The following is an 18,085-nucleotide window of genomic DNA, read 5'->3' on the forward strand; positions in this document are numbered from 1 at the left end:
TGAATTTACTTCAACTTTTGCTATTGCTGTTTCACAAGAAAATGGGAAACTGTATTAAGCATTTGTTATTTTTAGAACACCTTTTGATGTTGCCAACGGAAAATTATTTAGCATACAGGGCTTTCGGGAAATTTGTCAAAATATAACAGACAGTGTTTAATCACATGTGTGACATATTGTAAAATTTCGAGATAATTTTGTGAGATTTACGGCCTTAGTACTTTTTACATTCTGCATGGATAAATTATGTCTATTTTTATACTTAACATGTTCATGTCTTTATGCTGAATAAATATTGAATTTGAAATGAAATGAATTGTTGCTAATGATTTACTTCTTAACTAATCTCAGTATATTCCTTGTCAAACCATTTGATTCCCCGTTACATGCTTGACCCTATAATACATGCATATGTTTGGTAGAATATTATCTGTTTTACATCTCTATTATCCCCTAGTCAATCCATTTGTTCCTCTATCATATGTCTGAAGGTATATTCTCTGTTGTACGTCTGTACAATACCCTAGTCCATCCATTTGATCCCCTCTGATTTGTTTGCCCTTAGTCATTCAATTTTATCCCCTTTGATATGTTTGAAAAGGCATTCTCTGTTGTACATCTATACCATACCGTAGTACATCAAGTGGACACCCTTTACACGTTGACTAGTATGTTCTCTTTTATATATCCATTTGATCCCCTTTTAAATGTTTGAAGGTAAATTCTGTGTTGTACATCTGTATGATCCCCTCGTCCATCCTTTTGATCCCCTCTTATATTTTATAGTATATTCTCCTTTGTACATCTGTCTGATCCCCTCGTCCATCCATTCGATCCCCTTTTATATTTTTGATAGTATATTCTCAGTTGTACATCTATTTGATCCCCAAGTACATCAATTTTTATCCTCTCTTGTATGCTTTATATAATGTTTTCTGTTGTAAATTCATATGATCCCCTACTCCATCTAATTGATCTCCTCTTAAATTTTTGATACAATATTCTCCGTTGTACATCTGTATGATCTCCTTGTACACCCATTTGATTCCCTGTTATATGTTTGATAGTATGTTCTCTGTTGTACATCTATTTGATCCCTTAGTCCTTCCATTTGATATCCTATCATTTGCTTGAAGGTATATTATCCTCATCTATATCACACCTGGTCTTACGTGATCCCCTGATATATGTTCAATGAAAACTAAAGAATATGTACATCTAAATGGCCCACTGGTCATCTTACGTGATCCCCTTATATCTTTTCAATGAATAGTATAGTTTATGTACATCAAGATGTTTCCCTGGTCAACTTACGTGATCATCCGATATCTGTCCAATAAAAACTATAGTATATGTTAATCTAGATGATCCACTTGTCATATACGTGATCACCTTATATCTGTTCAATGAATACTATAGAATGTGTACATCTAGATGATCCCCTGGTCAGCTTCCATTATCCCCATATATTTGTTCCAACATATGAAAGAATATATGTACAGGTAAATGACCCCCTTGTCATCTTCCGTGATCCCTTTATTTCTATTCAATGGATACTATAGTACATGTAAATATAGTTGATCCCCTTGTAATCTCCATATATCCGTTCCATAATTAGAAAGAGTATATGTACATTTAGATGATCCTCTGGTCATCTTATGTGATCCCCTTTTATCTGTTCAATGAATGTTATAGAATATGCACATCTAGATGACCCCCTTGTCATCTTACGAGATCCCCTGATATATGTTCAATGAATCTTATACTGTATGCACATCTAGACGATCCCCTGGTCATCTTACGTGATCCCCTGATATCTGTTCAATGAATATTATACTGTATGCACATCTAGACGATCCCCTGGTCATCTTACGTGATCCCCTTAATTATTTCTGTTCAATAAAAACTATAACATATGTAAAATTAGATGATCCCCTGGTCATCATACGTTTTCCCCTTATATCCCTTCCATAATAAGAAAGTAGACATGTATATCTAGACGATCCCCTTGTCATCTAACGTGATCGGTATCCCTTTATTTCTGTTCAATGAATATTTTATAGTATGTGCACATCTAGATGATCCCCTGGTCTGCTTACATAATACCCATATATCTGTTCCATAATAAGAAAGAATAAATGTACATGTAGATGATCCCCTGCTCATCTCACGTGATCCCTTTATTTCTGTTCAATGAATGCTATAGTATATGTAATATAGACGATCCCTTTGTCATCTTACGTGATCTCCTTAGATCTATTTAATGAATACTATAGTATTAAATCTGAATGATCCCCTGGTCAGCTTAAATTATCCCCATTTATCTGCTCCGAAATATGAAAGCATATAAGTACATTTAAATGACCCCCTGGTCATCTAACGTGATCCCTTTAGTTCTGTTCAATGGATACTATAGTAAATTTTGATATAGTTTAACCCGTTGTCATCTTTTGTGATTTCTATATATCCGTTCCATAATTAGAAAGAGTATATGTACATGTAGATGATCCCCTGGTCATCTTATGTGATCCCCTTATATCTGTTCAATGATTCTTACAGTATATGCACATCTAGATGATTCCCTTGTCATCTTACAAGATCCCCTTATTTCTATTCAATGAAACTATAGCATATGTAAAATTAGATGATCCCCTGGTCATCTTACGTTATCCCCTTATATCCCTTCCATAATAAGAAAGAGTTCATGTACATTTAGATGATCCCCTTGACAGCTTACATGATAACCATATATGTGTTCCATAATAAGAAAGAATAAATGTACATGTAGATGATCCCCTGCTCATTTTCGTGATCCCTTTATTTCTGTTCAATGGATACTATAGTAAATGTAAATATAGTTGATCCCCTTGTTATCTTTCGTGATCTCCATATATCCGTTCCATAATTAGAAAGAGTAGATACATGTAGATAATCCCCTGGTCATCTTACGTGATCCCCTGATATCTGTTCAATGAATCTTATACTATATGCACATCTAGACGATCCCCTGGTCATCTTACGTGATCCCCTTAATTATTTCTGTTCAATAAAAACTATAGCATATGTAAAATTAGATGAACCCCTGGTCATCTTACATGATCCACTTATATCTGTTCAATGCAAAATATAGTATATGTACATCTAGATGGCCCACTGGTCATCTTACGTGATCCCCTTATATCTGTTCAATGAAAAGTACGGTATATGTACATTAAGATGATTCCCTGGTCAACTTACGTGATCACCTGATATCTGTTCAATGAAAACTATAGTATATGTAAATCTAGATGACCCACTTGTCATATTACGTTATCTCCTTATATCTGTTCAATGAATACTAAAGTATGTGTACATATAGATGATCCCCTGGTCAGCTTACATGATACCCATATATCTGTTCCGTAATAAGAAAGAATAAATTTACATGTAGATGATACCCTTGTCATCTAACGTGATCGGTATCCCTTTATTTCTGTTCAATGAATATTATAGTATGTGCACATCTAGATGATCCCCTGGTCTGCTTACATGATACCCATATATCTGTTCCATAATAAGAAAGAATAAATGTACATGTAGATGATCCCCTGCTCATCTCACGTGATCACTTTATTTCTGTTCAATGAATGCTATAGTATATGTACATATAGACGATCCCTTTGTCATTTTACGTGATCCCTTTATTTCTGTTCAATGGATACTATAGTAAATGTAAATATGGTTGATCCCCTTGTCATCTTTCGTGATCTCCATATATCCGTTCCATAATTAGAAAGAGTATATGTGCATGTAGATGATCCCCTGGTCATCTTATGTGATCCCCTTATATCTGCTCAATGAATACTATAGTAAATGTACATCTAAATGATCCCCTGGTCATCTTACGTGATCCCCTGATATCTGTTCAATGAATCTTATACTGTATGCACATCTAGACGATCCCCTGGTCATCTTACGTGATCCCCTTATTTCTGATCAATAAAAACTATAGCATATGTAAAATTAGATGATCCACTGGTCATCTTACGTTATCCCCTTATATCCCTTCCATTATAAGAAAGAGGACGTGTATATCTAGATGATCGCCTGGTCACCTACGTGATCCAATGATATCAGTTCAATGAAAATTATTTTATGTGTACAAGTAGATGATCCCCTGGTCATCAAGTGCGTGACCCGCTGATATCTGTTTAATGAAAAGTATAGTATATGTACATGGTCATCTTACGTGATCGCATTGTATCTGTTCAATGAAAACTATATAGTATAAACTTGGTCCTCTTATAATGTGATTCCTAATATATTTTTCATATGAACAAAAGTATACATTGTATGTATATTCAGAGTATACATTGTATGTATATTTAGATGATCCTTTAGTCATCTAACTTGATATCCTCACATAGGTTCATATGCTGATTAAATCATTTGGCATATGAATGAAAGCACCATTATTGCACGACTTAACACTTTAAAGCCTTTTTCCATTTTTATAAGACATTCGTGTATATTTATTAGGGGGATTAAGCATTTGTACTTACATACAGTAACACTGATCATTTCCACAGATTTATAGTCTATTTTAATCATGATTATAACGCTTTATAAGAAATTCGTGCTTTATTTATAGGCGGGGCTAAATATGCAAAGTGTACGCTTACTCGATCCCTTTTTCCGTTTACCTTCACCCTACTGTACCACCCTAATGGGCACTATAAGGAACTAAAAAATTGACATCATAGGTCAGATAAATACCTTAAAGTACACCTGTATGCAAAATTTAAACAAAGTTTACCGTACAGAAATCAAGTTATGGCCACTTTTCTGAACTCAAACTAGGATGTTATGAGGGCCATTTTTCAGAAATGAGGAACCTTTAAATAATCTGCAATAACATTCTTATGAAAAATGTTTTCCTATTAATTTTTGGTAAGAAACAAATAGTACCATTCAGCTAACAATCCACATAAGCACAAGTATGGTTTATACTTAAAATTTATGAAATCTGTATAAAAAGGTTACCCTACCCCACCCATTTTTCCACGTGTGTGACCATTTCCCTACTTAGGGAGCCTAATTTAAAAAATCCTTAAAATTTACTCAAATGAGTGCCTGTTTTCAAAGTTTCCCTAAATTTTTAAAGAAATATATTGGTTGATCTTGTAAAATATGAAATACTTTACCGTCCAGTTTTGGTTTAATTACACTTTGAAAAAATCAGGTACCATATTTATTACTAGATTCAGCATAATTTAGCCAATAAATACCTATATAAATTAAAAAATCAAAATTAAACACTTTTTTCTTTCCAAATGGGACATGAGAGATACAAAAATAATGTTAAAAGAAAAAAAGAAAGAAAAAAAGTTGACCCTTCTGGGGATTGAACCCACGGCCCTCATTTTCAATGTTCTATAGCCTATTTGAATACTCTTCAAAGCGGAGGTAATGCATTAGGATGGTAATACCTTAACCATATTTATCAAAAATTATAAAGTAATATGTTTGTTTTTTTCATATCAAATAATACATTCACTCGTAAAATTAACAATAGTCTAAGAAAAGTTTGTTTTCTACAAACAGAAGAGATATACTTACACCATCAACGAATCCGAACTGAGCGTTTCTGATATTACTGACAGATGAACTACTGGAAACATTTAGTCTGTCGTAACACAATGCCCGTGCCGTATACAGCTTTGTTGAAATAAAGCCATCAAACCATATATTCTCACCATACACAGGCCCATCGTAGAAAACAAATCCTTGTAATGGCGCATGTCTAAAATATGGGAACAAAGATCAACAATGAAGGTATATCAGCGCTAATAAAACTGTTTAGAATGGAAAGTATACCTTGAGAAATTTAACAGTTGTACATTATGGAATATTTGTAAATTCTTAATAAAACCACTTTTTATGTTAAATTTCATATGTTAATATGCTGAGTTCTACTGAAGTAGGTGCTATTGAGCGAAACAAAAGCGTGTATTTATCACTCGCATCAGTGAACAGTTTTGAATATTTCCAAAATGTCCACGTTTGTCAAATCTTATGTCTTTGTTATTTGTTTAGCTTACAGTTCCCAATATGTTTTTACACTCAATATCAGTTTGATACAACTAAAAACAATCTGAGATATGCCAGTATCTCATCAAAAACGCATACAGTATGTACTTTTTACATAATATATCCATGCATATTACATAAATAATTAAACGGCATGGTACTTTTACCATTGTTTATAAAGCTTTGTAACACCGCACTTTGGGGTCAAACGCACTTTGGGGTCCGACCCTAAAGTGCGTTACGTACCAAAATTTCTTAAAAGTCCTTCAAAGCTTTAAGCATTTTTTCTAAATCAGTGGAATATAAGGACCTATTTAGATCTTTTATTGTGCATTATTGTAATACACCAGTTATTTGTAACCACCTCCCTTGCCCCCGGGGTAGTGCGGGTTAAAAAAGAATCGTGTTTTGATGTTTGCGCTGTTCTGGGGCATAAGGCAGGAACGTTATTATCTGAGTGTTCCCCGCAGGGCGAAGATATTACCAGTGGTCGGCTTGGTTTAAAGTCAATGCCCCCCACCCGCTATTCTCAGGGGTGGGGTTGAGTGGTCCATATTTATGGAGTAATAACTGATCACCAATCAACAGCCCTTTCCAAATAGACACAAATATAATAGTATATAATAATAATAAAACAATAATTATATAAAATACATATAATTTAAAAAATAGGCCGGTAAGGGTCGCCCGAAACCAGACTTGAGCGGCCGAAAACGACTGGGCCGATTCCAAAAATGGGCCGAAATGTGAACAAACCACTGTGCTTTATACTCAACTATTGGCTGTTATGAGATGTGAAGGCTGTTTCGCTTGGCTAAACTATGTACGAAAAACAAAAATAAAATATGTACGAAAAACTAATATGAAATATAAATTCAAAGCTAAAAAAATATGTATGCAAAACTAAAATAAAATATGTATGCAAAACTCAAAAAAAAATGCAAATGTCACTTTTATGCCACCGTAATTGTGTTATATGAACAAATATTTTAGATATTTGAAGTGGTAAAATTAATGAAACTTTTATCACTTAAGCATCATTAAAGTATTGACCGCCATCTTGAACTCCACCTCAAATATTTCAATGTCGCAGATCGAAAATAAGTCAGTACTCAGTATTTAAGCAGAACTCACATGACACCTTTAGACCTCTGGAACCCAAAGTGCGTTGATATGTAGCATATTACCGCACTTTGGGGTCAATTTCTCGATTTTGACCCCAAAGTGCGTTGGACCCCAAAGTGCGTTTGACCCCAAAGTGCGGTGTTACAAACCTTATATCTCAGGATTACAAACTTACATGTCAAACCACACTGGTAGAGAACGGGTCCAGTTTACAGCTGGTTTACCTATAGGTTTTCAGACAAACCTATCATTATGCTATTGGAAACAAATTGATTTTGATTTGTTGATCTGCAAAATAAGAAAATTGCATTCATAACACAAGCAAAAGCAAAGAATAGATTACGGATATTATAATTTTAAGAGGTTTTTCTACAATGATCACGATTTACCTTTTGAAAACAATTGTCAAATGAGTACCACTAAAACATAGATCATGTCAAAACGGGAAAGGGTTATTTTGATTATATGAGACAGCCTTTGCATCTAAATTGAAATGTTTGGAATATGTTCTTTTTAATAAAGTCAAAGTTAAGTTACACAAAAGACAAATAATCTAATTCTAAAACCATTTAAAATAATGATACTTTCAACGGTTATCTTTCTGTATAGAAAACCAAAAATTTACATGTATTTTGGTATGTCAGTCTCAATTATAAATTAAATCACTGAGTATTCTAGGCAAATAAATGGACATGATTTACATAGCACAATAAATTTTCTTTCAGTTATATTTACGAATGATTCAAAGTGACAAACCTTGCATATTGAAGAGATTTTTGACTGTCCGCAAATCTATAATGAAGTCAAATATAAATTACCAGTTTTATATAATATTGCTTTAAGGATAAATAGAAAAATTACAATGCACTTTTTTGATATTGCATTGTTGAACTTTAGATACTTGTATTCTTTTGTCATAAATATGTAATTATAATTCGAAATTGCGGTTTATAATTTGTTTTAAGAACAGTATTTGATTTAATGACACGTGCGGGCAACCGGTATGGACCACCGATCTTCAGTATGCTAGCTACCTAGCTTCATCACATGAAAGAATCCAACGGTCCTCAAGGGACTCGAGCAAGCAGCGCTGAGGGGAAGTGATTTTAAATAAGCGACTTAAACCACTCAACCACGACAGCTCCTAATTGTTTCATTTCGTGAAAAGATCAATAATACTAACGATGATTGTGTAATATGGAACCATCCCCCTCGAAGCCACGCATTTTGTATAACATTCTTGTACGCTACAATAGAATAATACTCACATATACGAACACCATTTTTTATTACTATTTATATACACATTTTTGGATATTCTATACATAATAATTAAAGTATATAATGTAACTTCACAAATGTACATAACGTGTTTACTTGCGACAAGAAATAAATGGCTGCTGCTTTACCAGTTAATCGGAAGAGTTTTACTTCGACGTCTTTAGATTTTTCATCAAGCGGGTTCTCTTTAGGCAGGTATGCATTGTTTTGGTCAGCACTGCCATCGGGCATTAAACGATGATCTACGAACAAACCAGTCTGAAAAACGGATTTACTTAATAAAACAATTATATTCACAATTTAATGTTGAAGCACAACAGTGTCTCATTGTTTACGTTTTTTTGTTATTATTTCCGTTTTACATTGAATTATTTATGGGGTCTTGATGATTGAAAATTGCATAGCAGGTCACCCTTACAAGAATAAAAAATTGACTTGTTTGACTGGCTTGATGAAAGCAGCATTGAATAGCGCAGCAGGTCCATCTGGTCATTCGAGTATCAGTTAAAGCGTCCAGACAATTTTCTATATACAATGTGAAGGACATGTTTAAAGAAAACAATTCCTTTAAATGTTTAAATATTGCTAACGTTTTTCAAAATATAATATTTCCCGACAAAGATAAATATAATTTTTAAACATGTAAATTATCACAATCATAAACAGAAACAAATATCACCGATACAAGTTTCAAGCGACATGAGACAATCAGATACTTGCAAGAATTTCTTGATATTAATACTTTCATTTTTGATACATCAATTCTAATGGCAGATTTATTATTTATACAAAAATATAATATCTTGTAAATGAATCACATGCAAAGAAAAGAAAATGTTACACAAATGTAAATTAACTAAAAATGTGGTAAGAACATAAACAGACCAATCCCTGTGAATGTACGACATTGTTGTCAAATTCAGATATAGGAGTTCTATCAGCTTCGTGTGGCTTGAAAAACCCAAGACCTTTAGATGGTCCAATAGGTTCAACTGGGTAAATGAACCATATACCATGCCCCTGAAATGTGTTTTCAACAACATTATTGTTTATAAAAAATATTACAATATAGCAATTTATAAGTAAAGTTAATGCAAGGGTATTCCGGTACAATTTGATCTTTTCCTTTTCATAGAAATGAAGAAAACAATGGATATATGAACTTGAAAAAACTATGACATATTACAAAGAACGGCTATAATGTCGATCCTCTGTATCAAACTATAACGGTTAATTCCCCTTGAATAATAAAAATGTGGAATAATAGTTATTACTTACGATGATTAAGGAAATCAACCTGGGTCATGTGTTCATTAAATACCACACTTCCTTGGTGTTCTTTGTTTAATATCTTATTTGATATTTATCCTTACCTAAAGTAATTTATATAGAGCTTGCTTTAATTAATTGTTTAATTGATCATTTTGAAAACTGTATGAGATAATATGAGCCGTGTCACGACAAAACCAAGTGCGTTTGTGACCAGCATGGATCCAGACCAGCCTGCGCATCCGCGCAGTCTGATCAGGATCCATGCTGTTTGCTATTAGTTTCCCTACTTGTAATAGAGTTGGTAAGCGAACAGCATGGATCCTGACCAGACTGCGCGGATGCACAGGCTGGTCTGGATCCATGCTGGTCGCAAACGCATTACGTTGGCTTTGTCGTCACATGGCTCATATAAACACTTGACTTACAGCTCCTCCCGCAGCTACGTTGTTTCTCATTTTTGTTAACGGACTTGTTATCCAGAAGCAAGCAGGTTTTCTGTTTAAAAAATCCAACAATCGCTTGATAAATTTATACAATTTTATATAATTTCAACAAATTATCATGATATATTTAAATTAAGATAATTAAAATACACGAAGTATTTCTAAAGAAAAACAATGCAGAATGGGATGAAAACGTAAATTTTACTTCACTTACTTTAAATATCTAATTATATTGTTGGTGTGTCTTTGCATTCTTTCTAAATTAACACTGAAGTTATCTTTGTGTCCTAATATACATTTTTATGACAAGAAGGAAAATATACATTCAAAGCTAGATAGGTAGGTATGCAGATTGGCATAATTCTTGTCACTGACCCCCCAATATTTGACCATTCACTGGGCAAACATGGTTATTGGTGTTATTGGTGTTTAAACTCAACACTTTTTTATATATTTTATAGAGTTTTACATTAGGTGCCAAATAAATTGCATTCAGACTTACTGATCTGAAGGAATAAGGGAGCCTTTTCGCACACTTGCAGCCAAATTTCCATCAAAAGTTGTATCATGTTCTCCTCCATCTTCTATGAAGAAAGCATGACCTTTTGTGTCATAACAAACGTTGTCTTTAACCTGGTCAGAATTAAAAAGAAACACATGATAAAATTTCGTTAAATCAGGAATTGGTTTAATTGTTTCTTTTTAGTACATTTTTCTGATTGATTTTTTATTTTATCTAAATTGATTTCAAAAAATCAAATTCAATGGTGTGATATTTAAAGAATAAAAACATTGGTTATAATATGGACATACCATTACGCCATGTGTTCCATGAACAGTGACACAGCGGGAGAATAATTGATGAATGGAATTTTCTCTGATGTAAGGCGGGTGTGTCATATTTCTCATATTAAAACCCATGTGAAAATGTATGGGATATCGTCCAACATCAGTTTGTTGTCCCATATGATACAATTCCGCTCCTTCTATGTGCTCAGTTGATCCACGTAGAAACTATCAATTTATGATATTCCAATTATAAATATTATATACGTCATAAATAAAAGTTAAACGTGCAAAAATTGCATTTATCGAAAGACCATTTAAATAACAAAATTGAACACTGAACACGTCTTTTGTTCAATCACAATTATAGTTAACTATATTTCACAAAGGATTAATACCACATTTTATTTTAAACATATATATAATATAAAACACTTTCAACTAATATCATGAATAAAACAAATTTTAAACTTTAAATTATTTTGCTTTCTTGCATTGCATATCTTTTGTAAATAATGTACAGCCTGTCAGGAGGTGAAACTAGTTACTTTAAGACTTCTTAAGGTATGGCCCACCTAATGCATTACCTCCACTTTGAAGAGTACTCAAATAGGCTAGAACTACTGTCAACTGCATTGTAACTGAGGGGCGCGGGTTCTAGCCCCAGAAGAGGCAACTTTTTTTCTTTCTTTTTTTTTCTCTGAACATTATTTGTGTTTCTCAAATCACTCTTGATAAGAAAAAAGTGTTTCAATTTAATTATAAAATCATTAATGGTATTTATTGGCTAAATTGTGCCAAATTTTTTATCAAATATGGTACCTGATATTTTCAAAGTCTAATAAAATAAAAACTAGACGGTAAAAGTATTTTATATTTGACAAGCGCATCCAATATACTTTAAAGAAAATTTATGCAACCTTTGAAAACTGATTTGAGTAAATTTTTGGGATATTTTGAATAAGGCCCTCCAAGTAGGAAAATGATCAAACAACTACTTAAAATGGGTGGAGTAGGGTAACATTTATATACATATTTCAAACATTTTGAGTAGAAACAATAATTTTGCTGGGTCATTTGTTAGCTGAATGCTATTATTTGTTTTTGAAATATTTTCTATAGGAAAACATTATTTCATAATGATTATATAATAGAATAATTAGAGTTTCTCATTTCTGAAAAAGAGCCCTTCTAATAGCCAAGTTTTACTTTAGAAAAATCTCCATAACTCATAAACCATACGGTAAACTTTGTTTAAATTTTGCATTCTTGTGTCTTTTAAGGTATATAACTGACATATGTTGTCAATTTTATAGTTCCTTATAGTGCCCATTAGGGGGCTCATACCTTAAGTAAACATGAAGCCAAAAGAGACGTTGCATTTCTAAAGGAATAAAATATCTTGATTTCAAAAGTTACGTTTTAATTGTGAAAAATAGCAAACCTGTCATAAGTTACGAGTATAGAAAATCTTAAAAAGTCTACACTAGTTAAAATAACCATAGCCAATTATAAAATTTTGAAATTATGTTTCTCATGTAAATCATACAGTCAAATAACCAGTATTTTAAAAAGGATGATTCAGTTGTTTTGATCACCTTAAAATGTCCGCCAAATGTGTCACTTTTATATTTGTTGCAATTACCATTGCTCTGTACGCAATTGTCTTCCACTTCTCCTTCTATTACAATATTTCTTGTCAACAATGCCACTTCTCCCCGTTCGTCTACTCTGTTTATTATCGTTCCCCAATGCTCATATTTTGTTTCAACTAAAATGATAGGTAAGTATTTGTTTCAAATATTACGTATCGACAATGAACTATATCCATTTTAAAAGAAATTTTGATGTATAACCTACATGCTCACGAGATATTGATCAGTAGTAAATTTAAGTTGTTAGAAAAATAAACTGCAGATACTTACGATCTAGTCTAATTTGTTTATTAGAGCAATCAGAACAGTGCACGATGGTCGCTTCTTCAGCTTGTCTCCAGTCATAGTCTGTAGATGTGAGTACTACTCTGTCACCTATGCATGAGAATATTTTCATTCGATGTTAGAAAATATTGATTATTGCCCCACAGTCTTTTTGTAATTCACACTAAGTACATCGTCTGTTTGTTTGTTTGTTTTATTTTACGCCTTTTCCCAACAGTATTTCAGTCATATAGGCGGGTAGTTTCCTAACCATCGTTCCTGGAGAGTTACACCACTACTAGACTACCTTCCTCCGCGCTAAACTTCCAAAGCATCTCCCGGGATCGAACCCACGCCAGAGAGGTAACTGGATTAGAAATCATCGACTGTAACCCCTCGACCACGGAGGCGGTACATCATCTGTACTACACACTATAAGTGGTCATAATATGAATATATAGTGCCATTAAAAATGATCCATTGTACTTGACCTGTAAAAAGGAACGCAGCGTCCCATACATTGTTTGTTTATTCACTCTATTATTCAAACAAGCAAATTCGTTGAATTTATATCCCCCGCCGAGTACTGATTATTACTAACTAAACAACTGAAGACATAAGGCTTTATTTATATATTTATCATGGCATAAACAGTAATATTCTTTGAACTTGATAAATATTCAGGGCAATAACAGAGCCATAACTCCGTGTTAAATAGTAATATCTGGAAATGCCAATGAGATGTATGCATACTGCATATCTAATCAAGGGCCATAAATCTGAGTTATAAGTGTCTGACCGGAACAAGGCGACTATATGCACATCTCCTCTTCGTATCCCATAAAGTTTCATTGAATTCCAACCAGTTGTTACAGAGAAGTAGCACGGAAACGATTATTGCTCTGGTTGTATACTGTATAAGTTATCAAGGGCCATAACTCTAAGTTAAAATGTCTGACCCGAACAAGGCCACGATATGCCCATCTTCTCTTGGTATTGAAGGTTCCAATAAAGTCTCATTGAATTCCAGCCAGTAGTTGCAGAGAAGCAGCGCAGAAATGAATATTTTTCTATATGCATACTGCATAACTAATCAAGGGCCATAACTCTGAGTTAAAATGTCTGACCCCAACAAGGCAATGATATGCGCATCTCCTTTTGGTATTGAAGGTTCCCATAAAGTTTTGTTGAATTCCAGCCAGTAGTTGCAGAGAAGTAGCGCAGAAATGATTTTTGCTCTTTAGGGATACTGCATAACTAATCAAGGGCCATAACTCTGAGTTAAAGTGTCTGACCGGAACAAGGTGACGATATGTGCATCTCCTCTTGGTATTGAAGGTTCCCATAAAAATGTGTTGAATTCCAGTCAGTTGCAGAGAAGTAGAGCGGAAACGATTTTTACTCTATAAGCATACTACATAAGTAATCAAGGGCCATAACTCTGAGTTAAAGTGTCGGAACGGAACAAGCCGACGATATGCGTATCCCCTCTTGATATTGAAGGTTCCCATAAAATTTCGTTGAATTCCTGCCAGCAGTTGCAGAGAAGTAGTCCGGAAACGAAATTCGGACGGACGGATGGACAGACGGACGGAAGGACGGACGGACAACGCCAAAACTATATCCCCCTCCCGATTCCATCGGCGGGGGATAATTAGACATATTTAGTTAGATTGCTGTCAGTGAATTTCTGTGATTAAAATATTTTTATTTTACTTAAGAAGAGCATATTATATCTTAATGTCAATCACATCGTAATGTACTAATAACATGTCCTTAATTAATTAACAAATGGTGATATTTCAATCAATACCACATTGAGTACTGCACATCAATATAAACTCTAATACAGCATAGTCATCAAAGACTATTTACTTTTAGATCAACTCATTTACATACTTTTATGCATTACTTTGCTAAGTTTACATATTGCCGGTTTGCCAACATACACTTTCACAAAGCAAACCACCTGCTACGTTATAGTTGTATTGTTTTCTTTATGTTGTTTAACCAACGTGATGTAATTACATTAGTTTTACTGTTGGAAGAGAAATGAATACACCGCAGCAGGTCTGCGAACTTGTGTGCCTGTTATATTTCTAATTCAACGGAAAAAATCTTATCCCAGTTACTAAATACACTAAACTATAACTATATTTTCGGTTGGCAAACAGTTCTATTAATTTGTGTATAAGTAAGTGTTAACCTTGCTTCCAAGTGCTGGTATCGTCAATCATATCCAATTTTGGGAATGCACCATCAATAGTTGATACCCTTATATTAAGATAGCTGAGCCAGGAATGTTTTTGGTCAACATAACTTTCTACAGATACCTTAGTTGATGTCTGTTTCGGTAGCAGAGCAGATCTAGACAACATGGTGTCACCGTCATAACGAAATCTTGTTATGTCTTCAACGAATATAGTTTGTTCTCCGGTTTCTCCAATATAATAGATATTTTTAAGTAGAAATTCATGAATATTTAATCAATCTTCCTTTATATATTATTTGTTTACATTACTTATTATGACGTTCTGTTTAAAGCCTTCAAATTGCTTCAATTGCCATGGTAACAATTAGAAATTGTTATTGAAAACTGAATATAGAGATAATATTCTTATAATGAAAATTTCTGTACATTCGTATAATGATAATTTCAGTTTGAATGAACTTTACCTTTATAAACAATAGCTGAATAAGCATCATGGTTACGAATGCCTCTCATAACACTTTTACCAGTCACGTGACCAGTTGTTAATACTCCAAAGGCATCGTACACATCATCAATATTACGGTTGTCAACATTAAGATTATAATATATACCTAAAGCTAAAATATCTCCCATGCTCATATCTGAAACATAATAGTAAAATCTGTGCAAAAAGTTAGATGAACACAGACACGTTTTAAAACCTTCATCGTCTTTACAAAGTTTCATGTTTCTATTTGCAATCAATTAAATGTTTGATAAAGTTCTCTTTCTAAAATTAACTTTTTAGGTCATTGGATCAATCCGATAAATGTTATATATCATTACGCATTCCGACCTCTTGCAAGCCTTGGTAAATTATTCGTACATGTAAATTTCAACGAATTTTGTACAAAAATCGAAATGATTAACTTACAGAATTGTCGTGGTTAGATATTTATAGGAAGTTATACACGCCACTTACTTTTGATCATATTCATAAATCTTGATTTCTCTTGTGCTGCTTGCCACGTGGAGGCGAGCTGTTAACTTCCATATTCCTTGACAGTTACTTTGTTGTGCGAATCAATTCTTAGAATGTAAGCAATAATTCCGTTCTCGTATTTCTGATTTTCTAAATTTCCACTATCCTGCAATGATTAACATACTACAGACGAAGAGAGATAGAAAAGTTTACCACTTTCACCTAATGTCACCCCGGTAATATTCTTCATACCGTTAATAAGGTTAATAATAAATATATATGGCCTTTGAAATAAAAAAAGAACACACATCATTTAATTAGTTAAGGGGAAAGAGACAGATAAACTCTTTGTGGTAATATAAAGAAGTCTTTTTTCCAAGTCTTCGTAATTTTGTGAAATGAATGAAAATAATTCATAAATATTATAGTTATCGTAGTTTTATAGAGATATGTATAGATTACTTGATATATATTACATTTATTTGAAGGAAAATAAATTAGTTTTTGTTATTTTCATTATTTTTCTAAACTTTTGCCTCATTAAACAAGTTTAATATACAAAGGTAAGTCCGATATCTTCTCTCGTAAATCATTTTTGTCAATGAATGTTGCAAAGGTTAACAGCGGGAAAACACTACACTATAATCAATACGAAGACTGGTTTCATTAAAAGATACAATCTCTTTTAATCATCCACATTTTCCAGATTCCCTTAGAAACAAAGACATGTATTGGTATTCTCATTAGAAATCAAGTCAGTTATTTGTTTTAGCTGAGTTATTCGTGAAAGCAAGAAATCTATAAATTCCAACATTAATAATTATGTGATAGAGGTAGCAAAAGTTTCATCTTACAATATGGTCAAATATGATGCCAGTTTTCTTTGACAAGACTGGAACTGTTTTGGTCAATTTTGTCCATGGTAACTTAGGTTGTCCATGGATTTCTATTGTACCTCCTTCAGCAACAACAATTACTTTATCCCCTATAACCATGTTCATATGATCCCTAAAATTGAATTCACCTCTGCGGCCTATACAATTTAACAAATTACAGTGAATATACATATTCATAAAGGTACACATGAGGTGTAATATCTAAAACACTATATTATTTTGTATTTGAAGAAAGGAAAGTAATCGATATGCATATGAAGTATTGTTTGTGTTCTATTTTTTAAGATTCAACTTAAAGCTAGGTGTGGTCAATTAATGATAGACAAGAAGAACTCTTTAAGTAGTTTTAACTTAACCTAAAAGCAAGAAAAAAGTAAACAATATCATTTCATTAATTAATCAAGAAAGTATGGAGCCTTCAAAAGCAATGATTTGAACATCGCTATGGATTCATTGACTTTGTTCATGAGAGAATATTGAAAATGAAATAATTTTCACCTTTGCACATGAATTTCTAAAGCTGAATCTGAATGGGCAGAGAATAAGCAGAACAAAACAAAAACCGAAACAGTGATATCATGACCCCCAAAACAGACAAGAAAGAACACAAATAAAAGCAAACAAAGCAAAGAAAAGTGTGACCTGTAAGTATAATCTTGGCAGTCCCAGTGAATGGACACTCTTCAGACCCCATATCCAGTCTTCCATTGATGTAAATGAATTTTGTACGCAAGGTGATATTGGCATGTGGACTCCACACTAGCCTTCCAGTAGATGTAATGTTAATACTATGAAGATCAGGTGGCTGTTCATCTAATAGTACATTTGAAGATATAACCACAGGTGAATGCTGCTTTGGCTGCAAAAAGCAAACGCTGTAAGAAAAACTATTCATGCACATATGTTCATAACAGTCATAATATTGAGACAATAAAATCAAATAAGAGTTTTCTTTCATCTTACCTTTCCATGAGGCCATGTATGAACGTTTGACCAATGTTTTAGATAGAGATGCCTATCTTGATGAGGACAAAGCGAAAAGCAATAGTCAGTCAGAAATAAGAGAAATACCAAGCTACAAAAAGAAGGCTCCATGACTTCTCTTTTCAAAATTGGTCTAT

At 33.2% G+C, this 18,085-nt stretch overlaps 2 protein-coding genes across 2 annotated transcripts; both read right to left on the bottom strand.

Annotated features, from left to right (window-relative positions):
- Nucleotides 1–902: 902 nt before the first annotated feature.
- LOC132731362 (cell surface hyaluronidase-like) lies at nt 903–16,078 on the bottom strand. Its single transcript, XM_060717536.1, has 12 exons — nt 16,069–16,078; nt 15,572–15,748; nt 15,102–15,335; nt 12,575–12,747; nt 10,693–10,823; nt 10,173–10,242; nt 9,361–9,495; nt 8,604–8,733; nt 8,378–8,441; nt 7,951–7,986; nt 5,599–5,782; nt 903–1,049 (listed from the first exon to the last, which is right to left on the bottom strand). Exons 1-12 carry the CDS (start codon nt 16,076–16,078, stop codon nt 903–905), a joined length of 1,491 nt encoding a protein of 496 aa, XP_060573519.1.
- Nucleotides 16,075–18,085, bottom strand: LOC132731370 (protein DDB_G0287365-like). The gene is made up of 4 exons (XM_060717543.1): nt 17,928–18,085; nt 17,607–17,823; nt 16,923–17,101; nt 16,075–16,234 (listed from the first exon to the last, which is right to left on the bottom strand). The coding sequence occupies exons 1-4, from the start codon at nt 18,057–18,059 to the stop codon at nt 16,130–16,132; spliced, it is 633 nt and encodes a 210-aa protein (XP_060573526.1). The 5' UTR covers nt 18,060–18,085; the 3' UTR covers nt 16,075–16,129.

This window comes from Ruditapes philippinarum, unplaced genomic scaffold, assembly GCF_026571515.1.
Source record: "Ruditapes philippinarum isolate M1 unplaced genomic scaffold, ASM2657151v2 ctg54_1_1_1_1, whole genome shotgun sequence".
NCBI lineage: Eukaryota > Metazoa > Mollusca > Bivalvia > Venerida > Veneridae > Ruditapes > Ruditapes philippinarum.